Here is a 26083-nt window from a genome sequence, read left to right as displayed (position 1 = left end):
AGCCCCTGAGGTGCCTAAACAGTGGCGGTCCCCCACAAGTGACTTCATTCTGGAAACAAGACACCTCAAGGCTTTTATCTAGGTGTATAGTGAGCAGTTTGAATCCACGAGTACTTCACAGAATTTGAAAAGCTTAGGTTGCCATATTGAAAATTTTCATTTTTTTCACAAAAATGTTGCTTCAGCATCAAATTTCTTACTTTTTCAAGAGACAACAACAAACCGTGGACCCAACAGGTTGTTATCCAATGTCTTATGAGCACAGGGATACCCCACATGTGGCCAAAAACCTCTGTTTGGATAAATGGGAGGGCTTGGAATGGAAGGAGCACCATTTGAATTCTGGAAAAGTTGAAATAAATTGCGGGCACCATCTCACATTTGCAGGGCCCCTTGGGTACCTATACATCAGAAACCCCCACAAGTGACCCCATTTTGGAAACTGGATTTTATTCAGGAGTATAGTAAGCATTTTGAATCCACAGGTACTTCACAAAAATGTTGCTGTAGCAACAAATGTCTCACTGTTAGGCTATGTGGCCATGATCCAGCGACACGGCGTCTAGTACACAGTGTCAGCCTCCTGCAGAGATGTGAGTGTTGTCCACGGGAGAACGCAGCTGCCCATGACCACGATTTGGGTTCAGGCTGCTGTGGAGCTCTATGCTACCTGCAGAGAACACTCTTGTCTCTGCAGCATAAATTGACATGCTGAGGCTCGGGAAGCTGCACCACAGGTCGGTTTATGCTGCGGAGAAAAGAAGCACATTGGAAGGATTTTTAGAAATCCCATGCCCACTGTGCTTCTACTGCACAACGCAGCGCTATGGACGCAGGGAAAACACTCTGCGCCCAAAACGCTGCAAATCCCGATTGTGGGCGCACAGCCTAAAATGCTACAATGGATGAATGGATGTCAAACATATATAACGTCCCACCCCCTGCATATTCTAAGCTGGCGCCCTTTAGTGCCTTTCATGTGGCACTAAAGGGTGCCTAGCCTTGTATTTAGCCCCCCCAAAAATTAATAATTAAAATAAACGACGTGGGGTCCCCCCTATTTTTGATAGCCAGCTAGGGTAAAGCAGACAGCTGTAGCCTGCAAACCACAGCTGACAGCTTCACCTTGTCTGGTGATCAATTTGGAGGGCTCCCCAGGCGTTTTTTTTTAAAAAAAAAAAAAAAAAAAGTGGGGTCCCCCCCAAATTGGATCACCAGCCAAGGTGAAGCGGACAGCTGGGGTCTGGTATTCTCAGGGTGGGAAGAGCCATGGTTATTGGACTCTTCCCAGCCTAAAAATAGCAGGCCGCAGCCGCCCCAGAAGTGGCGCATCCATTAGATGCGCCAATCCTGGCGCTTCGCCCCAGCTCATCCCACGCCCTGGTGCGGTGGCAGACGGGGTAATATATGGGGTTGATACCAGCTGTAATCTCACCTGGCATCAAGCCCTGGGGTTAGTGATGTCACGGCATCTGAACAGATACCCGACATTACTAACCCAGTCAGTAATAGAAAAAAATAAAGACAAAAAAAAAAAAATTATTTGAAAAAACACTCCCCGAAACATTCCTCTTTCCCCAATTTATTGAAAATAAAGAAATTCCTGTCGCTGTAATCCATTTTGGAGGTCCTACGCAGACTCTGGACCTTCTAGAATATGGGGGGCACGTTCAGGGAACGTATCCCCCATTTTCTGGAAGAGCAAGCTCTTCATGAGCAGTGTGGGTGCAGTAATCTGAGAATACTGCACTCACACTGCCCCGCTCCAACTTATGGCAGAGTGACCTGCAGTAACCTCATTCCAGAATATGAGGGGCACGCTCACAGAACGTACCCCCCATTTTCTGGAACAGCAGTCTCTCCATGTGAGGAGTGTGGCTGCAGATTACTGCACTCACTCTCCCCCGGTCCACAGTGGAGCAGCCTGTGCAGCAGAGACGTCAGCGTCCCTGCTTGCAGGGATCCAGCTGACAGCCGCTGTCTGCGCAAGCGCCGCCAGCATTCAAGAAGGAGGCAGCGTGATCGCGGGACGGATCACCAGCCAGGTAACGTAAGACCGGGGGCGGACGCGGGGGGGACGGCGGGAGATCTAGTGGGACCTGGGGACAACTTTGTCGCATGTGACGTGTCACATGCGGCAGAAAGAGCAGGATGAATGCGGCCGCGCGCTACTGTGCGCTGCGCGCCGCCATCTTCCACGCTCCGGAGGGAGGAGGGGGGGGGCGGCTCTGGAGAACCGGAGGGGGCTCCGGTGACCAGAGAGCTCCGGTGGACCGGAGGAGAGGTCAGGGGGAGAACATTTCCCTCCGATCTGAAATGTTTGATCATTTCAGATCGGAGGGAAATTAATGCAGAGCCGGCTCCGGCGGCAGTTTTCTGTGCGCTTCGGCGCCATTTTGACTGCTCCGGAGGGGGAGAAGACTCTCCGGTATTGGGGGCTTTGGGGGCACTAGGGGTTTAGATTTCTTTCTCATCTGACATGTTTGATCATGTCAGATGAAAAAGAAATCAGTTTTACTGGCCATTTCTTTTTTTTTTATGTGACCGTCTGTATACGGTGTATACCACCGATCACATTATCGGGGTCCAAAAAAAACACCCCGATTCATAATCTGGGGGGTTTCAGCTACCCCCGGTAGCTGAAACCCCTGAGATTTTCGGTCGCTAGGGGGCGCTACAGGGTTTTTTCGGGCCGCCGCTTTAAAGCGGCAGAACAGAATAAGTACCCTGTTTTGCCGCCGCTTTAAGTCGTACGGCCGTCGTTATGAGGTTAAGCAAATAACTTATGCTGTAATGTTGTTATTGTTTCAGTTGAATAAATCTATTTAAATTGTTATTAAGGTCAGGATTATTTTTCTCCTTCCTAAGTACAACAGAACAGTGGTGTCCAAATATGAATGATTAACCTATTAAACTGGGGAGAAAAAAGGAATATAAAAAGTGATTCTAAAAATCTTCATCTACTTGCATGTTAAAGTAGCAAGAACTAGTTTAGGTAGAAACTTTGATTTAAATCACCGATTTAAATCAAGCCTTACTGACTAGTGATTTAAATCGTGATTTAAATCAGTTAGATTTAAATCAAATCCACCCTGCAAAAATCTATATCACATTTATGATTTTATTAGGGGCCAAGTCCCCTTTATGAGTGCCTAAGGCTATGTGCACACGTCAAGTTACTAGATAGTTTTTTACCTCAGTATTTGTAAGCCAAAACCAGGAGTGGGTAGCACATGTAAAGCAGACAGCTGGTAACTGGTATTATCAGGCTGGAAAGGCCAATAGTTCTTTGGACCCTCCCAGCCTAAAAATAGCAGCCCACAGCTGCCCCAGAAGTAGTGCATCCATTAGATGCACCAATTCTGGCGCTGTGCCTGGCTCTTCCCAATTACCCTGATGAGGGGTCAATAGAGATAATACTTTTGGGGTTGATCGCATAGAGTTACGCACCTCTATTCCATAGCGTTGTTAATTTGCTGTTCGTTTCAAAGCCACATTTATCAAGTTAGCAATTGCGGTCAGCACTTCATGCCACCCGAAATTTTTAGACAGGTCCTGGCTGTACCACAAAGCCATTACCTGATGTAGGGGGTAAGGGGGGGGGGGGGGGGGGGGGGAGTCGAGCTTACCCAGTGAGCCCACTCCATACTCTCGCTTCCGATTTGCGTGGCAGATGTCACAAAGAGGTTAATGGCGCTATATAAAATTGAGTAAAATGTATTGGCTGTCAGTTAGACTATTCATTTTAAGATATAATGTACTGAAGACAGAAAAAAAAAACCAATTGCGGTGAAATTGCTTTATTTTTTTAGAGTTTATTGTGCAGTAATATTACCTGGCAACACGATGCTCCAGGTCAGTTTTTTTTTTGCAGCGATACAAACCTTGTCCAGTTTGTTATTTGTAAAATAAGAATTATTCTTACCGTTAATTCGGTTTCTAGGACCTTCCACGACAGCATAGGAGGTTGTCTCTCCACGCCCTAATTGGGACAGGAAGTTCAAGAGGTTTAAAAAAGGACCCTCCCCACCTCCCATAGCCAGTGTCTTACAAAGAACCCATAGCAAATGAGAAGTACAACATATCCATGAATATATGAATATAAAAAGGGGATGGAATTACCTGCTGTCGTGGAAGGTCCTAGAAACCGAATTAACGGTAAGAATAATTCTTATTTCTCTAGTCCCTTCCACGACAGCATAGGAGGAATACCAAAGAATTGATACCTAGGGGGGGACCACAGCCTGCATAACTATCCTGCCAAAAGCCAAATCCCTGCTGGCATCCAGATCCAGACGATAATGCTTCGTGAAAGTATGGAGGGAAGACCACGTAGCCGCCTTGCAGATCTGCTCAGGGGAAGCCCCTGCCCGGTTCAGCCCAGGAGACAGAGGTAGCCCCTGGTGGAGTGCGCCGTGAATCCGGTAGGAGGAGAGAGATGCTGAGCGAGGTAGGCATCTCTAATTGCCCGCACAATCCAGTTGGCGACGGTACTCTTAGCCACCTTCCTGCCCTTATTGCGGCCAAAGGGCTGGATCAACAGGTTAGAATCAAGGCGCCAAGAAGCAGTAACCTCCAGGTAGTGCAACACTGTCCGACGGACATCCAAAGAATGAAACACTTCCTCACCCGGAGTCCGAGGATTATGACAGAAGGAAGGCAGGATGATGGACTGAGAACGGTGAAAATCCGAAACCACCTTGGGAAGGAAGGAAGGGTCCAGCTGAAAAACAATGCTGTCATCTCTGACGGTCAGTAAGGTTCCCGAATAGACAAAGCCTGAAGTTCTCCAACTCTGCGAGCAGACGTAATAGCCACAAGAAAAGCAGTCTTGTGAGAGAGAACGAATGTTACAAGAGCACAGTGGCTCAAATGGTGACTGAGATAGTCCGGTAAGGACCACATTGAGATCCCAGCGAGGCGTCAGGGACCCTCTGACGTGGACAGAGTCTACTAGCGGACACAAAGAACCGACTGATCCAACGATGATCTGCCAGAGCCGTGTCAAAGACTGCACTGAGGGCTGACCACCTGGACTTTCAGGGTGCTAGGCCTAAGGCCTAAGTCCCAATCCACTCTGGAGGAAGTCCAGAATCTGCGCAATATTAGGCCGAAGTGGGGTCAGGAGGCCGAGAACCACACCAGGAGGAAAATCTCTTCCAGATTTTGTTGTAAATACTATTAGTCACTGGTTTACGGTTCTTCTGTAGGGTAGCCACGCACTTTGTCAGAAAGCCCTTGGGCCTTCAGTGCCCAGGCCTCAGAAGCCAGGCAGCCAAGTTGAGTTTCTGGGGGAGCCGGATGGAAAAATCGGACCCTGGGACAGTAAGCTGGGGTCCGAACCTAAGAGGACTGGGCCGTCTATTCCTAGAGTCATGACCAGGCTGTACCAACTCCTCCGAGGCCACAGCGGGGCTACCAGTATAGTTGGGGACCCCCTTGTCTCTGATCTTCCTCAGGGCCCTTGCGAGAAGAGGAAGAGGGGGGAACACGTAAGCGAGGCAAAAGGACCAATTGTGGCAGAAAGCGTCTACCCCTAACGCCTTGTCCCGTGGGTTCAGGGAGAAATATGTTGCGACCTTGCGATTCCCTGCCGAAGCAAAGAGGGCCACCTCTGGAGCACCCCACCTTGCCACCAGAGAGCCAGAACACCTCCTGATCCAGACTCCATTCCCCCGGATGAACATCCCGACAACTCAGGAAATCTGCCTGAAGATTTAGTGAGCCCTTCAGATGGACCGCAGAAAGGGATAGCAGTGATTGTTCCGCCCATTGAAAGATCCGGGAGGACACTGACTTCAGGGCGCCTGAGCGTGTACTGCCCTGATGGCGGAGATGTGCCACTGTTGTGACATTGTCCGAATATACCAGGACGTGAGAGTCCCGGACGAGGTCCTGAGCCGCAAGGAGGGCTTCCCTGACTGCCCTGAGCTCCCCGGTAGTTAGAGGATTGGGAGCTGACGTAAGGACTCAGACCCCTTGAAATGGGGAGTTTGCCACCATTGCACCCCATCCTCGCAGGCTGGCATCTGTGGTCAATGTAACCAGGGGTGCCTGCGTCCAGGCAACCCCCACCTGTAGGTTGTTGGGCCGCAGCCACCAGAGAAGGGATGAGGAGACGGGCCCCGAGAGGCGAAAACCGTCTGTTTAGGGAAGACGGGAGTCCGTCCCAATGCGCCAGGATATGATCCTGGAGACACCGAGAATGGGCCTGAGCCCACCTGACTGAGGGAATGCAGGACGTCATAGAACCCAGAGCAGACATTGCTGCTCGAAGCGTCGGGCGAGCCTGCCTGCACAGCTTTGATATTTTGGCTAACAGAGCTACCCTGTGGCCCTCTGGGAGAAAAGATGCCTGTCTGTCGGAGTCCAGCAGCACTCCGAGAAACTGCCGAGTGGAGGAGGGGGTTAACTGTGATTTTTTGAGATTTGGAATCCATCCCAGAGACTGAAGGATCTCTAAAGACTTTGCCACATGGCTCCGGAGGATCTGAGCAAAGGGAGCCATGAGAAGAAAGTCGTCCAGATATGGAACGAGACAGATACCCTGCAATCTTATGAAGGCGACCACCTCTGCCATGATCTTTGAAAAGATCCTTGGAGCCGAGGAGATCCCGAAGGGAAGTACATTGAATTGGAAATGAAGCACTACCTCCCCGTGCGGAATCGCAAACCTGAGGTATTGCCTGTGACCCGGATGGACAGGCCACATGGAAGTAGGCATCCTTCAAGTCTATAGAGGCCATCTGGTGGTGTAGACCTATCAGGGGGATAGCTGATTTTATTGACTCCATCTTGAACCGCCGGTACCTGACCTGTCGGTTGAGACGTTTTAAATTGATTATTATCCGGATGTCGCCCGAAGGTTTCTTGACAAGGAAGAGGCGGGAGTAGTGTCCAATCCCTTCTTTCCTGACTCGGGACTGGGGAAACTACCCCCGAGTGTATTAGCTCTAGAATCTTTGCATACAACAGAGCCTGTGAAACCTGCGACGCCAGAGCTGTGACTCGGAGACCCGGAAGAGGGGGGGAGATGAATTCTATTAAGAGACCCTCTGAGACGATCTTCAGAACCCATTGGCAGGTGGTTATGGACCGCCACTGGGGAAGAATCGCCGAGAGCCGTCCCCCCACCTGGGCCGAGTCACTGCTTGTCCTGCTGGGGACGTTGCTGATGGGGAGGGATGAGGATGTTTCTACCTCTACCCTTAGGATAGCTCCACCGGCCCGCCTTCCCTTTCCCTCTGGGCTGGGAGGCTGGAGGCATCGAGGGACGAAAGGACCGCTTCCTAGTGGGTCTAGGATCAGGTAAGGCCTTACGATCAGTCGCCTTGTCCAAAATATCATCCAGGGCAGGCCCCAACACCAAATCCCCTTTAAACGGAAGGGAGCAAAGCCTCATTTTGGAGGTGGAGTCTCCACTCCAGGCCTTAAGCCAGAGGGCACGTCTGGCAGAGTTAGATAGAACCGAGGTCCTTGCCGCCAGGCGGACCGATTCCACCGAGGTATCTGCCAAAAAACTGGTAGCCTTCCTAAGTAAGGGAAGGGATTCCAGCAACTCCTCCCTAGGAGTACCTTGGGAAATATGAGCCTCCAACTGGTCTAACCACCTAAGCAGGGACCTGGATACACAAGTGGAGGCAATATTAGCCTGAATGGAAGAAGACGATGCTTCCCAAGATCGTTTCATTAGGCCTTCTACCTTCCTATCCATCTGATCCTTAAGCTGGGAAGTATCTTCAAATGGAAGCGCCGTTTGTTTAGCCACCCTAGCCACCTGTACATCTACTTTTGGGACCTCCCAATGTAATTCAGAAGGTTCCAGCGGAAACCGGCGTCTAGGGTCACTCCGTACCCGCCTCTCAGGAAATTCCCATTCCTGAGAGACAATATCCAGAATATTGGCATGAACCGGAAACCCTAATTGTTTGACTGTTTTTAGGCCAGCAAACATCTCATCCTGGATAGAGGGAAGAGACTGTACTTCCTCTAACCCCATAGTACTCCGAACCGCCCCAATAAGATCCCCCAAATCCCCTGAGGGAAAGAGAAAGGACTGGGCAGCCCTCCCAGAGGGAAATCCTTCATCAGGACTCTCTGAGGCGTAATCAGCGTCCTCATGTTCAGACGGGGCTGACTGGAGTTTCCTCTTCTTTGGAGAAGAGGGGCCAGGAGCAGGGAGGGAGGCTAGTGAGGCCTGAATCTCCTGCTTCATCATGGACCGCAACTCGTCTACCAGGGACGGTTGTTCGGCCCTAACAATCTGGTCCGTACATAGTTGGCAGAGCTTTTTATCCCAGGCAGTAGGGAGCTTCTTTATACAGACTGGACATTTTTTAATCTTTTCATATCTGTCAGGTCTATCCGGTTTATCTGACTTTTCTGACTTTTCCAGTTTCTTAGTGGCCTTGTCCTCCTAGAAAACACAGACCAGAAACCATAAATAAGCTGCCTGAGATCTATGCCTGAGGGACCATCCCCCTCCGTACTTACTGTGGTAGGGGGCACACTGGGCTCTGCAGATGCAGCTGCAGGGGAAGACATGACAGGGAGCACGGTCGAATCTCTTACCATGAATCTGACGTCTTCACGGCAGCCCTTATGCAGAAGGGCCTGCCCCCAGTGACAGTTAATTTTCCCCGCCTCCTGCATCTAGTCCCGGGCAGGCCGAGTCCGTGTCGGCGTGTCCTCCACGCTGCCTCCGCGACCGGAAGTGCCCAAACCGGAAGTTCACCAGACCGGAAGTCCCGGCCGCGTTAGCACTTCCGGATCGCTCCAGCAGCGTGCATGCAGGAAGCGGCCGGTGGCTCATGGAGGACGCGGGCCGGGGAGCTCAACAGCCTGCATCACCCCAGAGGAGGTTCCGGAAGGCTGGAGCAGCGGTCCCCCACAGCGTGAGGGAACAGCAAGGGAGGAGCGGCGAAGGCCCGACCGATACTGTCCGGCTGAAGGTAAGAGGAAAAAAAAAAAAAAATATCAATACTGTAGCTCGCCGGCCACCACAGCATAGGAGAAAGGAAAAAACCTCTCCATGCCCCATGGGGACAGGAAAGACACTGGCTATGGGAGGGTCCTTTTAAACCTCTTGAACTTCCTGTCCCAATTAGGGCGTGGAGAGACAACCTCCTATGCTGTCGTGGAAGGGACTAGAGAAATAAATAAATGCGTGTGGCCATTTTCTGAGGCATGTAACTTACTTGTTTGACCATGGCGCTGGCCGAGGCAAGTTTTTTGTACACCGAGTTTTTTTGTTGATAACATTTTGTGGGAGATATGACATTTTGAACACTTTTTATTGTATTGTTTTGGGGTGGTTGATGAAGTGCAGATTTATGGGTTCTCTTTTTTTCACCATTTAACATACGTTTTCATAATTGTATATTGTCATAGATAAGACATTTTTGGAACCGGACGATAAAAATATTTATGTAATAAAAGTATATCTGTTTTCTAATATAATCACACATGTATACAAGCACACTATATAGTCATACGCACAAAAAAAAAAACGTGTGAAAAAATAACCAAAAGCAGCACCAATCCGACAATGCAGTTGTAAGCCTACAGATCTACTGGTAATCAGATCCCAAAATACAAGTAGGCGAAATGGAGGCTACATGTTCTTCAATAAACCTTGAGTAGATATTATCATATACCCAAAGTCTTACTGAAAGATATGCTGCCTCAATTATTGCTACACACCTATTTGTACATAACATATAAGTATAATTTATTTACCTTATTTAGTCTCATGGGAACTTGAACCTGTCAGAGTGCTTATACTACATACTGCAATACCACAGTATCCCAGAATATTGACAAACTGCTGTTCTCCTAAAGAGCTCAGCCTCCATGGTACATACATCAGCTCCCCATTATAGCATTTGAGGAATAGGAACCAAGGCACATATTGGAAATAACGTCATTTAAAGTCAGATTGTTAAAATACAGCAATCGGAGCAGGCTCTGGTCACAGCAGTTACAGGCAGATGCCGACAATAGAGCACAGCCGGCATCTGCCTGGTATGAAGCAGAGTTGGCTTCATACATTCCTAGTCAACCTATGATATAAATGTAAAGGATAGAGTAATAAAAAAAAAGTTAAAAAAAAGTTGCACAACCACTTTAAAACTGAAATATTTAGCATGCAACTCACTAATGTACACGGTATCTATACTACTTATCCTGCACATTGTAACATAAGAAAAATAATATAACTTTTTGCACCCTCCCCTCCAGAAGATAATTAAAAGGATAGCTTATAAGCATCTTAACTGGAAAAGTAAATTAAATCCTTCACCACAGATACATCTATGGAAAAAAGCAGCTGGGACATGACAATCTCCTAGATCCATCCTTCATTTACTTCTGACCCATTATCACAATAGGTGATAGCACTGTGATAATAAACATATCATGCGCATACCTAACATAAAGCGATCTCTTCTCACTGGTACGAAGGGACCCGGACCCGCTGCTCATACTGCTGTTCATCATTTGCTCTCGCAAGTCATGGATCTTGGACTCAAATCGACTATACTCTAATGAAAAATAGCAAAATAAAGTTAAAATTTACACATTACATTAAAAAAACAACAACACAAGATATCTAACAGGACAAGATGTAACTCCAGCACAATACAAGAGGAAAGCGCCATGGCACAGAATGAGGCGAGCCCTGTACGGAGCAACGGGCCCCTCAGTGTTTATATCACTGTCAGTCAGATCCATAGTGTTTAGCTTCGGGCAACAGTACCCTGTGCACTTTATTACTGTGGCAAATTTAACAAAAAAGCCGTTACATTTTACTTATATGCATATAACAAGATCAGCAGATAAAATATGTTGTTTGTTCAATGTCACTGTTACAGAGGAATTTCTACCATTGACATGTATGACACTCAGCGTCACCTGAGAAATCACATGGGAAATGCCGCACTACTCAGTTTTAGTGCTCTGCACTTTTTCCATTGTATCACTCACACTGGCTGTACAGCATCTGGTTTATTTAAAGAAGTTCGTAACCTAAGGAAGGTTTGGGACCTCTACTGCAGTATATACAGAATGTCACTACCCTTCAATAGGGGTGGAGAATCCATGGACAGCTGTATCCATTATCCTGACCTTTCTACTTGAGCTGTATAATCAATTCCAGCATATGTCCAGTGGCCACCAGCCTCCAGACAAATACACAGCGCCCATTGGGCTCAATCAACTCAATAGCTCCAACTTTTAAACAACGCAAGCACCAACATACCAGGTCGACCCTATGAATATATACTGTTTACTACTGTTCTGCAGACTGACCTGGACATTCTTACGATTCCCAAGCCATTGTATCAGTTATACCCATATGGGCCACTCTGCTCTTATTTCTGCTCTTTTTTGCGTGGTGCAGTAGAAACACAGTGGATGGGATGCCCATTGTACTTTTTCTAGCTGCGTAAACTGACCTGCGTGCGGTTTCCCGAGCAGCAGCATGTCAATTTACTGCAAGTGTTCACCGCAGGGAAAGCAGAGCGACAGACCGCAGCAGCCCAAACGCTGATCGTGGGCACGGACCGTTGTGGTCTCTTGCGGAGGACACTCGCGGCCCCGCAGATCAGGACCAGCAGCATCCAAATCATGGGCATGTAGCCTTACAGTGGGAACAATTAGGCTGGGGCCACACGGGGATTACTGTGATCCCCTCGCATGACACTCGGCTCACGCTGGCAGTACAGCAGAGTCGAGTGTCATGCGAGTGTCCCTGCGACTGAGGTCCGACTGTGCGAGCGGACCTCAGCTGCGGGGAGAGGGTCGGGAGGAATTTATCTCCCTCTCTCCTCCGTAGCCGACTATTGCCATTCTTGCACTGCACTCGCGGTAAACTGGTGTAATGCAAGTGCAGTGCAATTTTTCTCTCGCCCCATAGACTTGAATGGGTGCGAGAGAAAGTCTCGCATTACAGTCGCAGCATGCTGCAATTGTTTTCTCGGTCCGATTGGGATTGAGAAAATAATCACTCAAAGGTGCTGACACATAGGGTAATATTGGTCCAAGTGGAATGCGATGTTTTATCGCACTCCACTCGCACCGTTTTTCTCGCCATGTGTCTTAGGCCTAACACCTCTAGCCAATTTGCACCATATGCTATATACATTTACAGAGATAGGTGCCAGGCAGTGAACCTGCCAGGATCAGGAGCTGTGCATCAAATCTTACACCGCAATGATGGACATGATCAGCAATAATGTCAGCAAAAAGTCCTCAACCAAGTTAGAAGAGAATAAAAGAAAAAAAAAAAAAAAAAAAAGAAAACTGGGTTTATCCCATTAACGACAGAATTATTAATAAAGGCCATATGTTATATGTGCAGTAGATACAAACTTCTGTATCTCAAGGAAAAGTTAAAAAAAAAAAGGAGAATGAAAAATTAAAATGTAGCTGCCAAGAATGGCTGCAGCTCCAAGGTGACAAAAGCCCATCCATAGAGGACAAATGTCACAGGAGAATGCTGGCCTCATGGTCATAGGGGCAACCTGTCCGGGTACAACATTCTGCATCTGGGGGAATCCGAGGAAAATACATCAAACATTGAAAAACCAAAGCAAATGCAGCAGATGTCACGGGCAACCTGAGAACAACAGTCTGCATCGGGAGGATAGGGGGGGGGACAGAGGAAAGTATGCCAAATATTGAAAGGCTGAAGAAAAAATTCCAGTATTGTCCATAAAAATACTTACTTTTTTATGGACAGGGCAAAAGAAAGGTGTCAATGACTTGTTTTTTAAGCATAAGAAACTTGGATAATTCTGACTTTAATTTTTTCAGAGAACACAAGTGAGGGCTACAAATCAGAATTACAGGCTGTAGACATGGATCACTTATAGGCATACTGGTTTAAGGTTTTACACTGTGTCCATAAAAGAACACATTGTGAAAAGCCTTGGGCTGGGGCAGACTGTGTGTGTGTGTGTATGTGTGTATGTGTGTATGTGTGTATGTGTGTGTGTGTGTGTGTGTGTGTGTGTGTGTGTGTGTGTGTGTGTGTGTGTGTGTGTGTGTGTGTGTGTGTGTGTCAGCACCGGGCTGGGGCAGACTGTGTACGTGTGTGTGTGTGCGTGCAGTCCGGGTGTCAGCACCGGGCTGGGGCAGACTGTGTACGTGTGTGTGTGCGTGCAGTCTGGGTGTCAGCACCGGGCTGGGGCAGACTGTGTACGTGTGTGTGTGCGTGCAGTCCGGGTGTCAGCACCGGGCTGGGGCAGACTGTGTACGTGTGTGTGTGTGCGTGCAGTCCGGGTGTCAGCACCGGGCTGGGGCAGACTGTGTACGTGTGTGTGTGTGCGTGCAGTCCGGGTGTCAGCACCGGGCTGGGGCAGACTGTGTACGTGTGTGTGTGTGCGTGCAGTCCGGGGTGTCAGCACCGGGCTGGGGCAGACTGTGTACGTGTACGTGTGTGTGTGCGTGTGCCTCAGCACCGGGCTGGGGCAGACTGTGTACGTGTGTGTGTGCAGTCCGGGTGTCAGCACCGGGCTGGGGCAGACTGTGTACGTGTGTGTGTGCGTGCAGTCCGGGTATCCGCACCGGGCTGGGGCAGACTGTGTACGTGTGTGTGCGTGCAGTCCGGGTGTCAGCACCAGGCTGGGGCAGACTGTGTACGTGTGTGTGTGTGCGTGCAGTCCGGGTGTCAGCACCAGGCTGGGGCAGACTGTGTACGTGTGTGTGTGTGTGTGCGTGCGTGCAGTCAGGGTGTCAGCACCAGGCTGGGGCAGACTGTGTACGTGTGTGTGTGTGTGCGTGCGTGCAGTCCGAGTATCAGCACCGGGCTGGGGCAGACTGTGTACGTGTGTGTGCGTGCAGTCCGGGTGTCAGCACCGGGCTGGGGCAGACTGTGTACGTGTGTGTGTGTGCGTGCAGTCTGGGTGTCAGCACCGGGCTGGGGCAGACTGTGTACGTGTGTGTGTGTGCGTGCAGTCTGGGTGTCAGCACCGGGCTGGGGCAGACTGTGTACGTGTACGTGTGCGTGTGTCTCAGCACCGGGCTGGGGCAGACTGTGTACGTGTGTGCGTGCAGTCCGGGTGTCAGCACCGGGCTGGGGCAGACTGTGTACGTGTGTGTGCGCGCAGTCCGGGTGTCAGCACCGGGCTGGGGCAGACTGTCTACGTGTGTGCGCGCAGTCCGGGTGTCAGCACCGGGCTGGGGCAGACTGTCTACGTGTGTGCGCGCAGTCCGGGTGTCAGCACCGGGCTGGGGCAGACTGTCTACGTGTGTGCGCGCAGTCCGGGTGTCAGCACCGGGCTGGGGCAGACTGTCTACGTGTGTGCGCGCAGTCCGGGTGTCAGCACCGGGCTGGGGCAGACTGTCTACGTGTGTGCGCGCAGTCCGGGTGTCAGCACCGGGCTGGGGCAGACTGTGTACGTGTGTGCGCGCAGTCCGGGTGTCAGCACCGGGCTGGGGCAGACTGTGTACGTGTGTGCGCGCAGTCCGGGTGTCAGCACCGGGCTGGGGCAGACTGTGTACGTGTGTGCGCGCAGTCCGGGTGTCAGCACCGGGCTGGGGCAGACTGTACGTATACAGTCCGGGTGTCAGCACTGGGCTGGGGCAGACTGTGTACGTGTACGTGTGTGTGTGCGTGTGCCTCAGCACCGGGCTGGGGCAGACTGTGTACGTGTGTGTGTGCAGTCCGGGTGTCAGCACCGGGCTGGGGCAGACTGTGTACGTGTGTGTGTGCGTGCAGTCCGGGTATCCGCACCAGGCTGGGGCAGACTGTGTACGTGTGTGTGCGTGCAGTCCGGGTGTCAGCACCAGGCTGGGGCAGACTGTGTACGTGTGTGTGTGTGCGTGCAGTCCGGGTGTCAGCACCAGGCTGGGGCAGACTGTGTACGTGTGTGTGTGTGTGTGCGTGCGTGCAGTCAGGGTGTCAGCACCAGGCTGGGGCAGACTGTGTACGTGTGTGTGTGTGTGCGTGCAGTCCGAGTATCAGCACCGGGCTGGGGCAGACTGTGTACGTGTGTGTGCGTGCAGTCCGGGTGTCAGCACCGGGCTGGGGCAGACTGTGTACGTGTGTGTGTGTGCGTGCAGTCTGGGTGTCAGCACCGGGCTGGGGCAGACTGTGTACGTGTGTGTGTGTGCGTGCAGTCTGGGTGTCAGCACCGGGCTGGGGCAGACTGTGTACGTGTACGTGTGCGTGTGTCTCAGCACCGGGCTGGGGCAGACTGTGTACGTGTGTGCGTGCAGTCCGGGTGTCAGCACCGGGCTGGGGCAGACTGTGTACGTGTGTGTGCGCGCAGTCCGGGTGTCAGCACCGGGCTGGGGCAGACTGTCTACGTGTGTGCGCGCAGTCCGGGTGTCAGCACCGGGCTGGGGCAGACTGTCTACGTGTGTGCGCGCAGTCCGGGTGTCAGCACCGGGCTGGGGCAGACTGTCTACGTGTGTGCGCGCAGTCCGGGTGTCAGCACCGGGCTGGGGCAGACTGTCTACGTGTGTGCGCGCAGTCCGGGTGTCAGCACCGGGCTGGGGCAGACTGTCTACGTGTGTGCGCGCAGTCCGGGTGTCAGCACCGGGCTGGGGCAGACTGTGTACGTGTGTGCGCGCAGTCCGGGTGTCAGCACCGGGCTGGGGCAGACTGTACGTATACAGTCCGGGTGTCAGCACTGGGCTGGGGCAGACTGTGTGTATACAGTCCGGGTGTCAGCACTGGGCTGGGGCAGACTGTGTGTATACAGTCCGGGTGTCAGCACTGGGCTGGGGCAGACTGTGTGTATACAGTCCGGGTGTCAGCACTGGGCTGGGGCAGACTGTGTGTATACAGTCCGGGTGTCAGCACTGGGCTGGGGCAGACTGTGTGTATACAGTCCGGGTGTCAGCACTGGGCTGGGGCAGACTGTGTGTATACAGTCCGGGTGTCAGCACTGGGCTGGGGCAGACTGTGTGTATACAGTCCGGGTGTCAGCACTGGGCTGGGGCAGACTGTGTGTATACAGTCCGGGTGTCAGCACTGGGCTGGGGCAGACTGTGTGTATACAGTCCGGGTGTCAGCACTGGGCTGGGGCAGACTGTGTGTATACAGTCCGGGTGTCAGCACTGGGCTGGGGCAGACTGTGTGTATACAGTCCGGGTGTCAGCACTGGGCTGGGGCAGACTGTGTGTATACAGTCCGGGTGTCAGCACTGGGCTGGGGCAGACTGTGTGTATACAGTCCGGGTGTCAGCACTGGGCTGGGGCAGACTGTGTGTATACAGTCCGGGTGTCAGCACTGGGCTGGGGCAGACTGTGTGTATACAGTCCGGGTGTCAGCACTGGGCTGGGGCAGACTGTGTGTATACAGTCCGGGTGTCAGCACTGGGCTGGGGCAGACTGTGTGTATACAGTCCGGGTGTCAGCACTGGGCTGGGGCAGACTGTGTGTATACAGTCCGGGTGTCAGCACTGGGCTGGGGCAGACTGTGTGTATACAGTCCGGGTGTCAGCACTGGGCTGGGGCAGACTGTGTGTATACAGTCCGGGTGTCAGCACTGGGCTGGGGCAGACTGTGTGTATACAGTCCGGGTGTCAGCACTGGGCTGGGGCAGACTGTGTGTATACAGTCCGGGTGTCAGCACTGGGCTGGGGCAGACTGTGTGTATACAGTCCGGGTGTCAGCACTGGGCTGGGGCAGACTGTGTGTATACAGTCCGGGTGTCAGCACTGGGCTGGGGCAGACTGTGTGTATACAGTCCGGGTGTCAGCACTGGGCTGGGGCAGACTGTGTGTATACAGTCCGGGTGTCAGCACTGGGCTGGGGCAGACTGTGTGTATACAGTCCGGGTGTCAGCACTGGGCTGGGGCAGACTATGTGTATACAGTCCGGGTGTCAGCCTGTGCACTGCTGCTCAGAGCGGACGGTCCCCGAGGTCAGCGCTCGGCACTGCTCCCTGGCTCCGCACTCTGCCGCGTCCCGGATACACGGGCTCCCGCTCAGACTGTCCGCACCGTCCAGTGCACGAGCAGAGGCTTCCTACCCGCCAGCTATTTACCTGCCCTCCTGAGACCGTAGCTGCACCCTGTGCCGGCCCGTGTGAATGTACAAAGAATCAAAACGCACAAACTACCCTCCTCTTCCGGAACAGCAAAACAACCAACCAACCCGCTGGCTTGAAAACTGGTAATCCAATGAAAACCCATTCAACTACTGGCCACCAATCGGAAGAGAACCCTGTGTGGAAAACCAATCAGAGTGCTGCATTTTCCCGCCCACCTCGTAGTTCTGCCCTGCGGTGTGTTGCGCTCGGTTTTGCTCTTTGGTGTCAGACTCCGGCGCTGACACTTCCGGGTTCGTCTGGGCTCCGGTTTTACTAGAATCGGCCGCAGGTTAGGCTGGTTTCACACTACGTCTTTTTAACATCCGTTGAAAACGTTATTTTAACGGAAGTACGGATCCTGTGCAAATCCGTTTTCACTTCAATGCATTTTCAATGGACTCGCGTCCACCTGCGTTAGCATGCGTTAGCGTCCGTTAGACGCAGGATCCGTCCTTTTGCGTTATTTTAACATGTTTCAAAAACGCAACATGTAGCGTTTTTTTGCTTTGTCAAAATAACGCATCTCACAGGATCCTTCACATTGCGCCGCGAGCTGCAATGCATTTCAATGAGTGCTGGATCCTGCCTAGCAGAATGCGTTCAGTTGCGTTGTAACAGGATCCTGCTTTTGTACTGAGCATGCCCAGAAAGTACTGAGCATGCCCAGAACCAGTCTCCAGTGATCTGTCTATCTCTCTACTCCCTCCCTCACCCCCTCTCTCTCTATCTCTGTCTTTCCCCCTCCCTCTCTCTCCCACCTGAGAGCTGCGGACACTCGTAACCAAGGTAAATATCGCGTAACCACTTCTCTTAGTTACCCGATGTTTACGTTGGTTACGCGTGCAGGCAGCCCGGCTCCTAGCAGCTGCAGACACTCGTAACCAAGATAAATATCGGGTATCCAAGGCCGATGTTTACCTTGGTTACCAGCGTCTGCAGCTGTCAGAAGCCTCTTCCCAGTCTAGCTCCCCTCACTCCCGATCACATGACTCCAATGCCCGCCCCTAAATATCCAGTGCAGGATCCTGCAAAATAACATATGCGTTTGCATACGTTATTTGCTGTAAAAGCAGGATCCGTACTTCCGCTAAAAAAACGTTTTCAGCGGATGTTAAAAAGACGTAGTGTGAAACTACATGAGCTCCGATTTGGTCACATAATTTTTTTTAATTTAAGTATTAATAGTATCTGTGAGGAGGAAATGATTGGATTTGTGGGGTTTTTGTGGCACAGCAACCATATATGATATATCTGCTGTACGGTCAGTATCACACCATACCAGCACTTTTCCATCTGACAGCATAGCTCCGCGTTGTGCTGAGGGGACTATTTGAGGTCTTGTTTTTCGGTAGGATGTTTTGGGCAACGTATGCTTTATTTTTTTTGTCTTGGGTTAAGTTTACGTCGCATTCAGGCCACAAGTGTGTGTCCTACTGAGGCTTCCATCTGATGCCTTCATTGTTCGGTTGTAATTCCTCTTATGGAGCCTTGCACTATAATGAGGCGGACGGGCGTGTTCTCCTTCTGGCCCCCGTAGCCAGTAGTGGCCATCTTTTTAGATGGGCAGAAAATGCAGCTTCATAGTAGAAAAAAAACTTGGAGAACTGTCCACTCAACTCCTTTAAATGCGTGCCATTTTTGGAGACCTGAAGCTAATGAAATACCAGCAAAAGCCGGAAAATATGAACCCTAAGGCCTTGTGCGCACTAGGCGTTTTTGCCGCGTTTTTAGCGGCGTTTTTGTGCTGAAAACGCAGTGACATTGCTTCCCCAGCAATGTCAATGGGTTTTCAGAAGTGCTGTCCTCACACAGCGTTTTTTTTAGCTGCGTTTTTGTGGTGACCACAAAAACGCAGCATGTCAATTATTTCTGCGTTTTCCACTGCGTTTTTCACTCATTGAATTCAATGAGATGTTAAAAACGCAATGAAAAGCGCATATAGCCGCGTTTCTATGACTAAAAACGCAGCTATAAACGCAAGGGGTGGGTACTACAGTGACGTGTACAGGAAGAGGATTCCTTCTGTTGGTAAACACAGAAGCATGAATCCTCCCGGTACCGTCACCGCTGCCTCCACCTCCCGCCCTGTGCATGTCAGCTCCGTGCGGCGTCATGCTGGGCGGGAGGTGGAGGCAGCGGCGAAAACCAAAGTGAACAGTAGAAAAAAAAAATGTCATATATACTCACCTGTCTGCAGGGTCCCGGTGCCATGCCCGCTCCCAGCTCCTCCCGGTACCGCCGCTCTGGCTGTGTGCAGTCTCCCCGGGGCAGGACCTTGCTTGCAGGACCTGGCGCTGATCACCTGATGCAGTCACCTGACGCATCAGCTGATCGTAGTCTCGCCGGCTTTTTCGCGCCCGGCCGGCCATCAGCTGATCCTGCCGTCAGGGGACTTCATCAGCTGATTACCGGCAGCGATCGGACAGGATCAGACTCCTGTCCAATCGATCGCTCCAGGAGCTGCTGGTAATCAGCACAGCACATAAGTGAGTATTTTTTTTTTTTTTTTTTTCTACTGATGCATCAGCTGATTGTATAACCGGCTTTTATACAATCAGCTGATGTGTCATGTGATTCAGGCACTTGATCCTGACACATCATCTGATCGCTCTGCCTTCCAGCAAACCGATCAGATGATATTGGATCCGGATTGGACGGCGCGGGACCCTGACCCAGGATTACTGCGGAGGGGGGTTTATTTCAATAAAGATGGAGTCACTAATTGTGTTGTGTTTTATTTCTAATAAAAATATTTTTCTGTGTGTTGTGTTTTTTTTTTTATCATTACTAGAAATTCATGGTGGCCATGTCTAATATTGGCGTGACACCATGCATTTCGGGCTTAGGGCTAGCTGATAATATACAGCTAGCCCTAACTCCATTATTACCTAGCTAGCCACCCGTCACCAGGGCAGCTAGAAGAGTTGGATACAGCGCCAGAAGATGGCGCTTCTATGAAAGCGCCATTTTCTGGGGTGGCTGCGGACTGCAATTCGCAGTGGGGGTGCCCAGAAAGCATGGGCACCCTGCACTGTGGATTCCAATCCCCAGCTGCCTAGTTGTACCCGGCTGGACTCAAAAATTAGGCGAAGCCCACGTCATTTTTTTTTTTAATTATTTCATGAAATAATTAAAAAAAAGGGCTTCTCTATATTTTTGGTTCCCAGCCGGGTACAAATAGGCAGCTGGGGGTTGAGGGCAGCCCGTACCTGCCTGCTGTACCCGGCTAGCATACAAAAATATGGCGAAGCCCATGTCATTTTTTTTTTCTTTTTGGGCAAAAAACTGCATACAGTCCTGGATGGAGGATGCTGAGCTTTGTGGTTCTGCAGCTGCTGTCTGCTCTCCTGCATACACTAGTGAATGGAGGATGCTGAGACTTGTAGTCCTGCAGCTGCTGTCTGCTCTCCTGCATACACTAGTGAATGGAGGATGCTGAGACTTGTAGTTCTGCAGCTGCTGTCTGCTCTCCTGCATACACTAGTTCTGCAGCTGTCTGCTCTCCTGCATACAATGAACATTTTGAAGAAGGAAATGACATCAGACCTTTTTTTTTCATCAACAATCTTTAATGGCATTGTGCACTGATTAAAAACGCAGTGAGTAAAAACGCAGCAAAAAACGCACCAAATCGCGGCAAAAACGCATGCGTTTTTGCCGCGTTTTTTTAGCCGTGGTTGCGTTTTTTTAGACAAAAATGCACATAAAAACGCAGCGTGAAAAAAACGTCTAGTGCGCACATACCCTAAGGCCTTGTGCGCACTAGGCGTTTTTGCCGCGTTTTTAGCGGCGTTTTTTGTGCTGAAAACGCAGTGACATTGCTTCCCCAGCAATGTCAATGTGTTTTCATAAGTGCTGTCCGCACACAGCGTTTTTTTTTTAGCTGCGTTTTTGTGGTGACCACAAAAACGCAGCATGTCAATTATTTCTGCGTTTTTCACTGCGTTTTTCACCCATTGAATTCAATGAGATGTTAAAAACGCAATGAAAAATGCATATAGCCGCGTGTCTATGACTAAAAACGCAGCTATAAACACAAGGGGTGGGTACTACAGTGACGTGTACAGGAAGAGGATTCCTTCTGTTGGTAAACACAGAAGCATGAATCCTCCCGGTACCGTCACCGCTGCGTCCACCTCCCGTCCTGTGCATGTCAGCTCCGTGCGGCGCCATGTCTGGGCGGGAGGTGGAGGCAGCGGCGAAAACCAAAGTGAACAGTAGAAAAAAAAAAATGTCATATATACTCACCTGTCCGCAGGGTCCCGGTGCCATGCCTGCTCCCATCTCCTCCCGGTACCGCCGCTCTGGCTGTGTGCAGTCTCCCCGGGGCAGGACCTTGCTTGCAGGACCTGGCGGTGGATCACCTGATGCAGTCACCTGACGCATCAGCTGATCGTAGTCTCGCCGGCTTTTTCGCGCCCGGCCGGCTATCAGCTGATCCTGCCGTCAGGGGACTTCATCAGCTGATTACCGGCAGCTCTTGCAGCGATCGGACGGAATCAGACTCCTGTCCAATCGATCGCTGCAGGAGCTGCCGGTAATCACCACAGCACATAAGTGAGTATTATTTTTTTTTTTTCTGCTGATGCATCAGCTGATTGTATAATCGGCTTTTATACAATCAGCTGATGTGTGATGGGATTCACATCCTTGAACCTGACACATCATCTGATCGCTTTGCCTTCCAGCAAACCGATCAGATGATATTGGATCCGGATTGGATGGCGCGGGACCCTGACCCAGGATTACTGCGGAGGGGGGTTTATTTCAATAAAGATGGAGTCACTAATTGTGTTGTGTTTTATTTCTAATAAAAATATTTTTCTGTGTGTTGTGGTTTTTTTTTATCTGTACTAGAAATTCATGGTGGCCATGTCTAATATTGGCGTGACACCATGAATTTCGGGCTTAGGGCTAGCTGATAATATACAGCTAGCCCTAACTCCATTATTACCCGGCTAGCCACCCGGCTTCAGGGCAGCTGGAAGAGTTGGATACAGCGCCAGAAGATGGCGCTTCTATGAAAGCGCCATTTTCTGGGGTGGCTGCGGACTGTAATTCGCAGTGGGGGTGCCCAGAAAGCATGGGCACCCTGCACTGTGGATTCCAATCCCCAGCTGCCTAGTTGTACCCGGCTGGACTCAAAAATTAGGCGAAGCCCACGTCATTTTTTTTTTTAATTATTTCATGAAATTCATGAAATAATTAAAAAAAAAGGGCTTCTCTATAATTTTGGTTCCCAGCCGGGTACAAATAGGCAGCTGGGGGTTGGGGGCAGCCCGTACCTGCCTGCTATACCCGGCTAGCATACAAAAATATGGCGAAGCCCATGTCATTTTTTTTTCTTTTTGGGCAAAAAACTGCATACAGTCCTGGATGGAGGATGCTGAGACTTGTAGTTCTGCAGCTGCTGTCTGCTCTCCTGCATACACTAGTGAATGGAGGATGCTGAGACTTGTAGTTCTGCAGCTGCTGTCTGCTCTCCTGCATACACTAGTGAATGGAGGATGCTGAGACTTGTAGTTCTGCAGCTGCTGTCTGCTCTCCTGCATACACTAGTGAATGGAGGATGCTGAGACTTGTAGTTCTGCAGCTGCTGTCTGCTCTCCTGCATACACTAATGAATGGAGGATGCTGAGACTTGTAGTTCTGCAGCTGCTGTCTGCTCTCCTGCATACACTAGTTCTGCAGCTGTCTGCTCTCCTGCATACAATGAACATTTTGAAGAAGGAAATGACATCAGACCTTTTTTTTTTCTTTTCATCAACAATCTTTAATGGCATTGTGCACTGATTAAAAACGCAGTGAGCAAAAACGCAGCAAAAAACGCACCAAATCGCGGCAAAAACGCATGCGTTTTTAGCCGCGGGTGCGTTTTTTTAGACAAAAACGCACATAAAAACGCAGCGTGAAAAAAACGCCTAGTGCGCACATACCCTAAGGCCTTGTGCGCACTAGGCGTTTTTGCCGCGTTTTTAGCGGCGTTTTTTACCGCGTTTTTGTGCTGAAAACGCAGTGACATTGCTTCCCCAGCAATGTCAATGGGTTTTCATAAGTGCTGTCCGCACACAGCGTTTTTTTTTAGCTGCGTTTTTGTGGTGACCACAAAAACGCAGCATGTCAATTATTTCTGGGTTTTCCACTGCGTTTTTCACTCATTGAATTCAATGAGATGTTAAAAACGCAATGAAAAACGCATATAGCCGCGTTTCTATGACTAAAAACGCAGCTATAAACGCAAGGGGTGGGCACTACAGTGACGTGTACAGGAAGAGGATTCCTTCTGTTGGTAAACACAGAAGCGTGAATCCTCCCGGTACCGTCACCACTGCGTCCACCTCCCGTCCTGTGCATGTCAGCTCCGTGCGGCGCCATGTCTGGGCAGGAGGTGGAGGCAGCGGCGAAAACCAAAGTGAACAGTAGAAAAAAAAAAATGTCATATATACTCACCTGTCTGCAGGGTCCCGGTGCCATGCCCGCTCCCATCTCCTCCCGGTACCGCCACTCTGGCAGTGTGCAGTCTCCCCGGGGCAGGACCTTGCTTGCAGGACCTGGCGGTGGATCACCTGATGCAGTCACCTGACGCATCAGCTGATTGCGGTGTCGCCGGCTTTTTCGCGCCCGGCTGGCTATCAGCTGATCCTGCCGTCAGGGGACTTCATCAGCTGATTACCGGCAGCTGCTGCAGCGATCGGACGGGATCAGACTCCTGTCCAATTGATCGCTCCAGGAGCTGCCGGTAATCAGCACAGCACATAAGTGAGTATTTTTTTTTTTTTTTTCTACTGATGCATCAGCTGATTGTATAACCGGCTTTTATACAATCAGCTGATGTGTGATGGGATTCAGGCACTTGATCCTGACACATCATCTGATCGCTCTGCCTTCCAGCAAACCGATCAGATGATATTGGATCCGGATTGGACGGCGCGGGACCCTGACCCAGGATTACTGCGGAGGGGGGTTTATTTCAATAAAGATGGAGTCACTAATTGTGTTGTGTTTTATTTCTAATAAAAATATTTTTCTGTGTGTTGTGTTTTTTTTATCATTACTAGAAATTCATGGTGGCCATGTCTAATATTGGCGTGACACCATGAATTTCGGGCTTAGGGCCAGCTGATAATGTACAGCTAGCCCTAACTCCATTATTACCTAGCTAGCCACCTGGCTTCAGGGCAGCTGGAAGAGTTGGATACAGCGGCAGAAGATGGCGCTTCTATGAAAGCGCCATTTTCTGGGGTGGCTGCGGACTGCAATTCGCAGTGGGGGTGCCCAGAAAGCATGGGCACCCTGCACTGTGGATTCCAATCCCCAGCTGCCTAGTTGTACCTGGCTGGACTCAAAAATTAGGCGAAGCCCACGTCATTTTTTTTTTTTAATTATTTCATGAAATAATTAAAAAAAAAAGGGCTTCTCTATATTTTTGGTTCCCAGCCGGGTACAAATAGGCAGCTGGGGGTTGGGGGCAGCCCGTACCTGCCTGCTGTACCCGGCTAGCATACAAAAATATGGCGAAGCCCATGTCATTTTTTTTTCTTTTTGGGCAAAAAACTGCATACAGTCCTGGATGGAGGATGCTGAGCCTTGTAGTTCTGCAGCTGCTGTCTGCTCTCCTGCATACACTAGTGAATGGAGGATGCTGAGACTTGTAGTTCTGCAGCTGCTGTCTGCTCTCCTGCATACACTAGTGAATGGAGGATGCTGAGACTTGTAGTTCTGCAGCTGCTGTCTGCTCTCCTGCATACACTAGTGAATGGAGGATGCTGAGACTTGTAGTTCTGCAGCTGCTGTCTGCTCTCCTGCATACACTAGTGAATGGAGGATGCTGAGACTTGTAGTTCTGCAGCTGCTGTCTGCTCTCCTGCATACAATGAACATTTTGAAGAAGGAAATGACATCAGACCTTTTTTTTTTTCATCAACAATCTTTAATGGCATTGTGCACTGATTAAAAACGCAGTGAGCAAAAACGCACCAAATCGCGGCAAAAACGCATGCGTTTTTGCCGCGTTTTTTAGCCGCGGGTGCGTTTTTTTAGACAAAAACGCACATAAAAACGCAGCGTGAAAAAAACGCCTAGTGCGCACATACCCTAAGAGTCCGTGCCCACGATCAGAGTTTTGGGGCGTACTGGATGAGGCGTATTTGTGCCGTGTTCTCCCACACAGGAGGCCCCAGTGTCTCCACAAATAAATACATTTACATGCTGTGGATAGGAAACCGTCACGGCAGGTGAGTATATGTAGCGTAAAAAAAGCCCATTGGGCAGGAGATTTCTATTAATCCCATGCACTGAGCTTGTACTGTTTTGTTCAGAGAAAATGTGCTGCATTCAAAAATCCTACTAATCCTGCTTGTGAGCACTTACCCCAAACAATTTTTTTTTATAGAAATTACTAGGAAGAGTCAAATATTTTTTCAAAGCTCACCTGCTGCAGAAAACTCCAGTGATAGTGTGAACATACCCTAAAGTCAGTGTCTGACTGTGGTGACAAGTTCCCACCGGTAATATTGAATTTGGAGCCCAGTGTTCAAATATATATATATATATATAGTGAATTATATAAATGTTTTGTGAATTTTAATGGTTGAAACACCTGTTGCAGACGTGGTATTACTACAGCAGTGTACTATTGTTTGCCTGTAGCATTCATGTCATTACTTAAAGGCTGTTGCTGATAGAGAAAAAATGATTACTCAAAAGAGCACACTGCCAATTATGGGTTATTATAAGAAATAAAAAAAGTGTTGTATGGACAATAACTAATGATTAGAAGGATGTATCATAATTCATCCAGGTTTCTGTACAAGTTGTGTCTTAGCAGCAGGATATACAGTACTGAGCGGTTTAGGAATATGAGGAGAAATGCTGCAAAGTAAGAATGCTTTCAAAAATAGAAATGTTAATAATTATCAATTAACAAGATGCAAAGTGAATGAGTGAAAGAAATCTAAATCAAATCAATATTTGGTGTGAACTCCCTTTTGGCTTTCAAAACCGCATGAACTCTTTTAGTTGTAACTTACAAGTGCACACAGT

General features: G+C 50.0%; 1 protein-coding gene across 1 annotated transcript in view; it reads right to left on the bottom strand.

Annotated features, from left to right (window-relative positions):
- The window catches only part of DLG3 (discs large MAGUK scaffold protein 3), a 557827-nt gene that overhangs the window by 140428 nt on the left and 391316 nt on the right, over positions 1-26083 (bottom strand). The window contains exon 14 of the mRNA XM_075324895.1: positions 10427-10541. Coding sequence (XP_075181010.1) covers positions 10427-10541 — 115 coding nt within the window. The remainder of the gene's footprint in view (positions 1-10426; positions 10542-26083) is intronic.

Source organism: Anomaloglossus baeobatrachus, chromosome 9 (assembly GCF_048569485.1).
Source record: "Anomaloglossus baeobatrachus isolate aAnoBae1 chromosome 9, aAnoBae1.hap1, whole genome shotgun sequence".
NCBI lineage: Eukaryota > Metazoa > Chordata > Amphibia > Anura > Aromobatidae > Anomaloglossus > Anomaloglossus baeobatrachus.
This window is presented reverse-complemented; position numbering and strand designations above follow the sequence as displayed.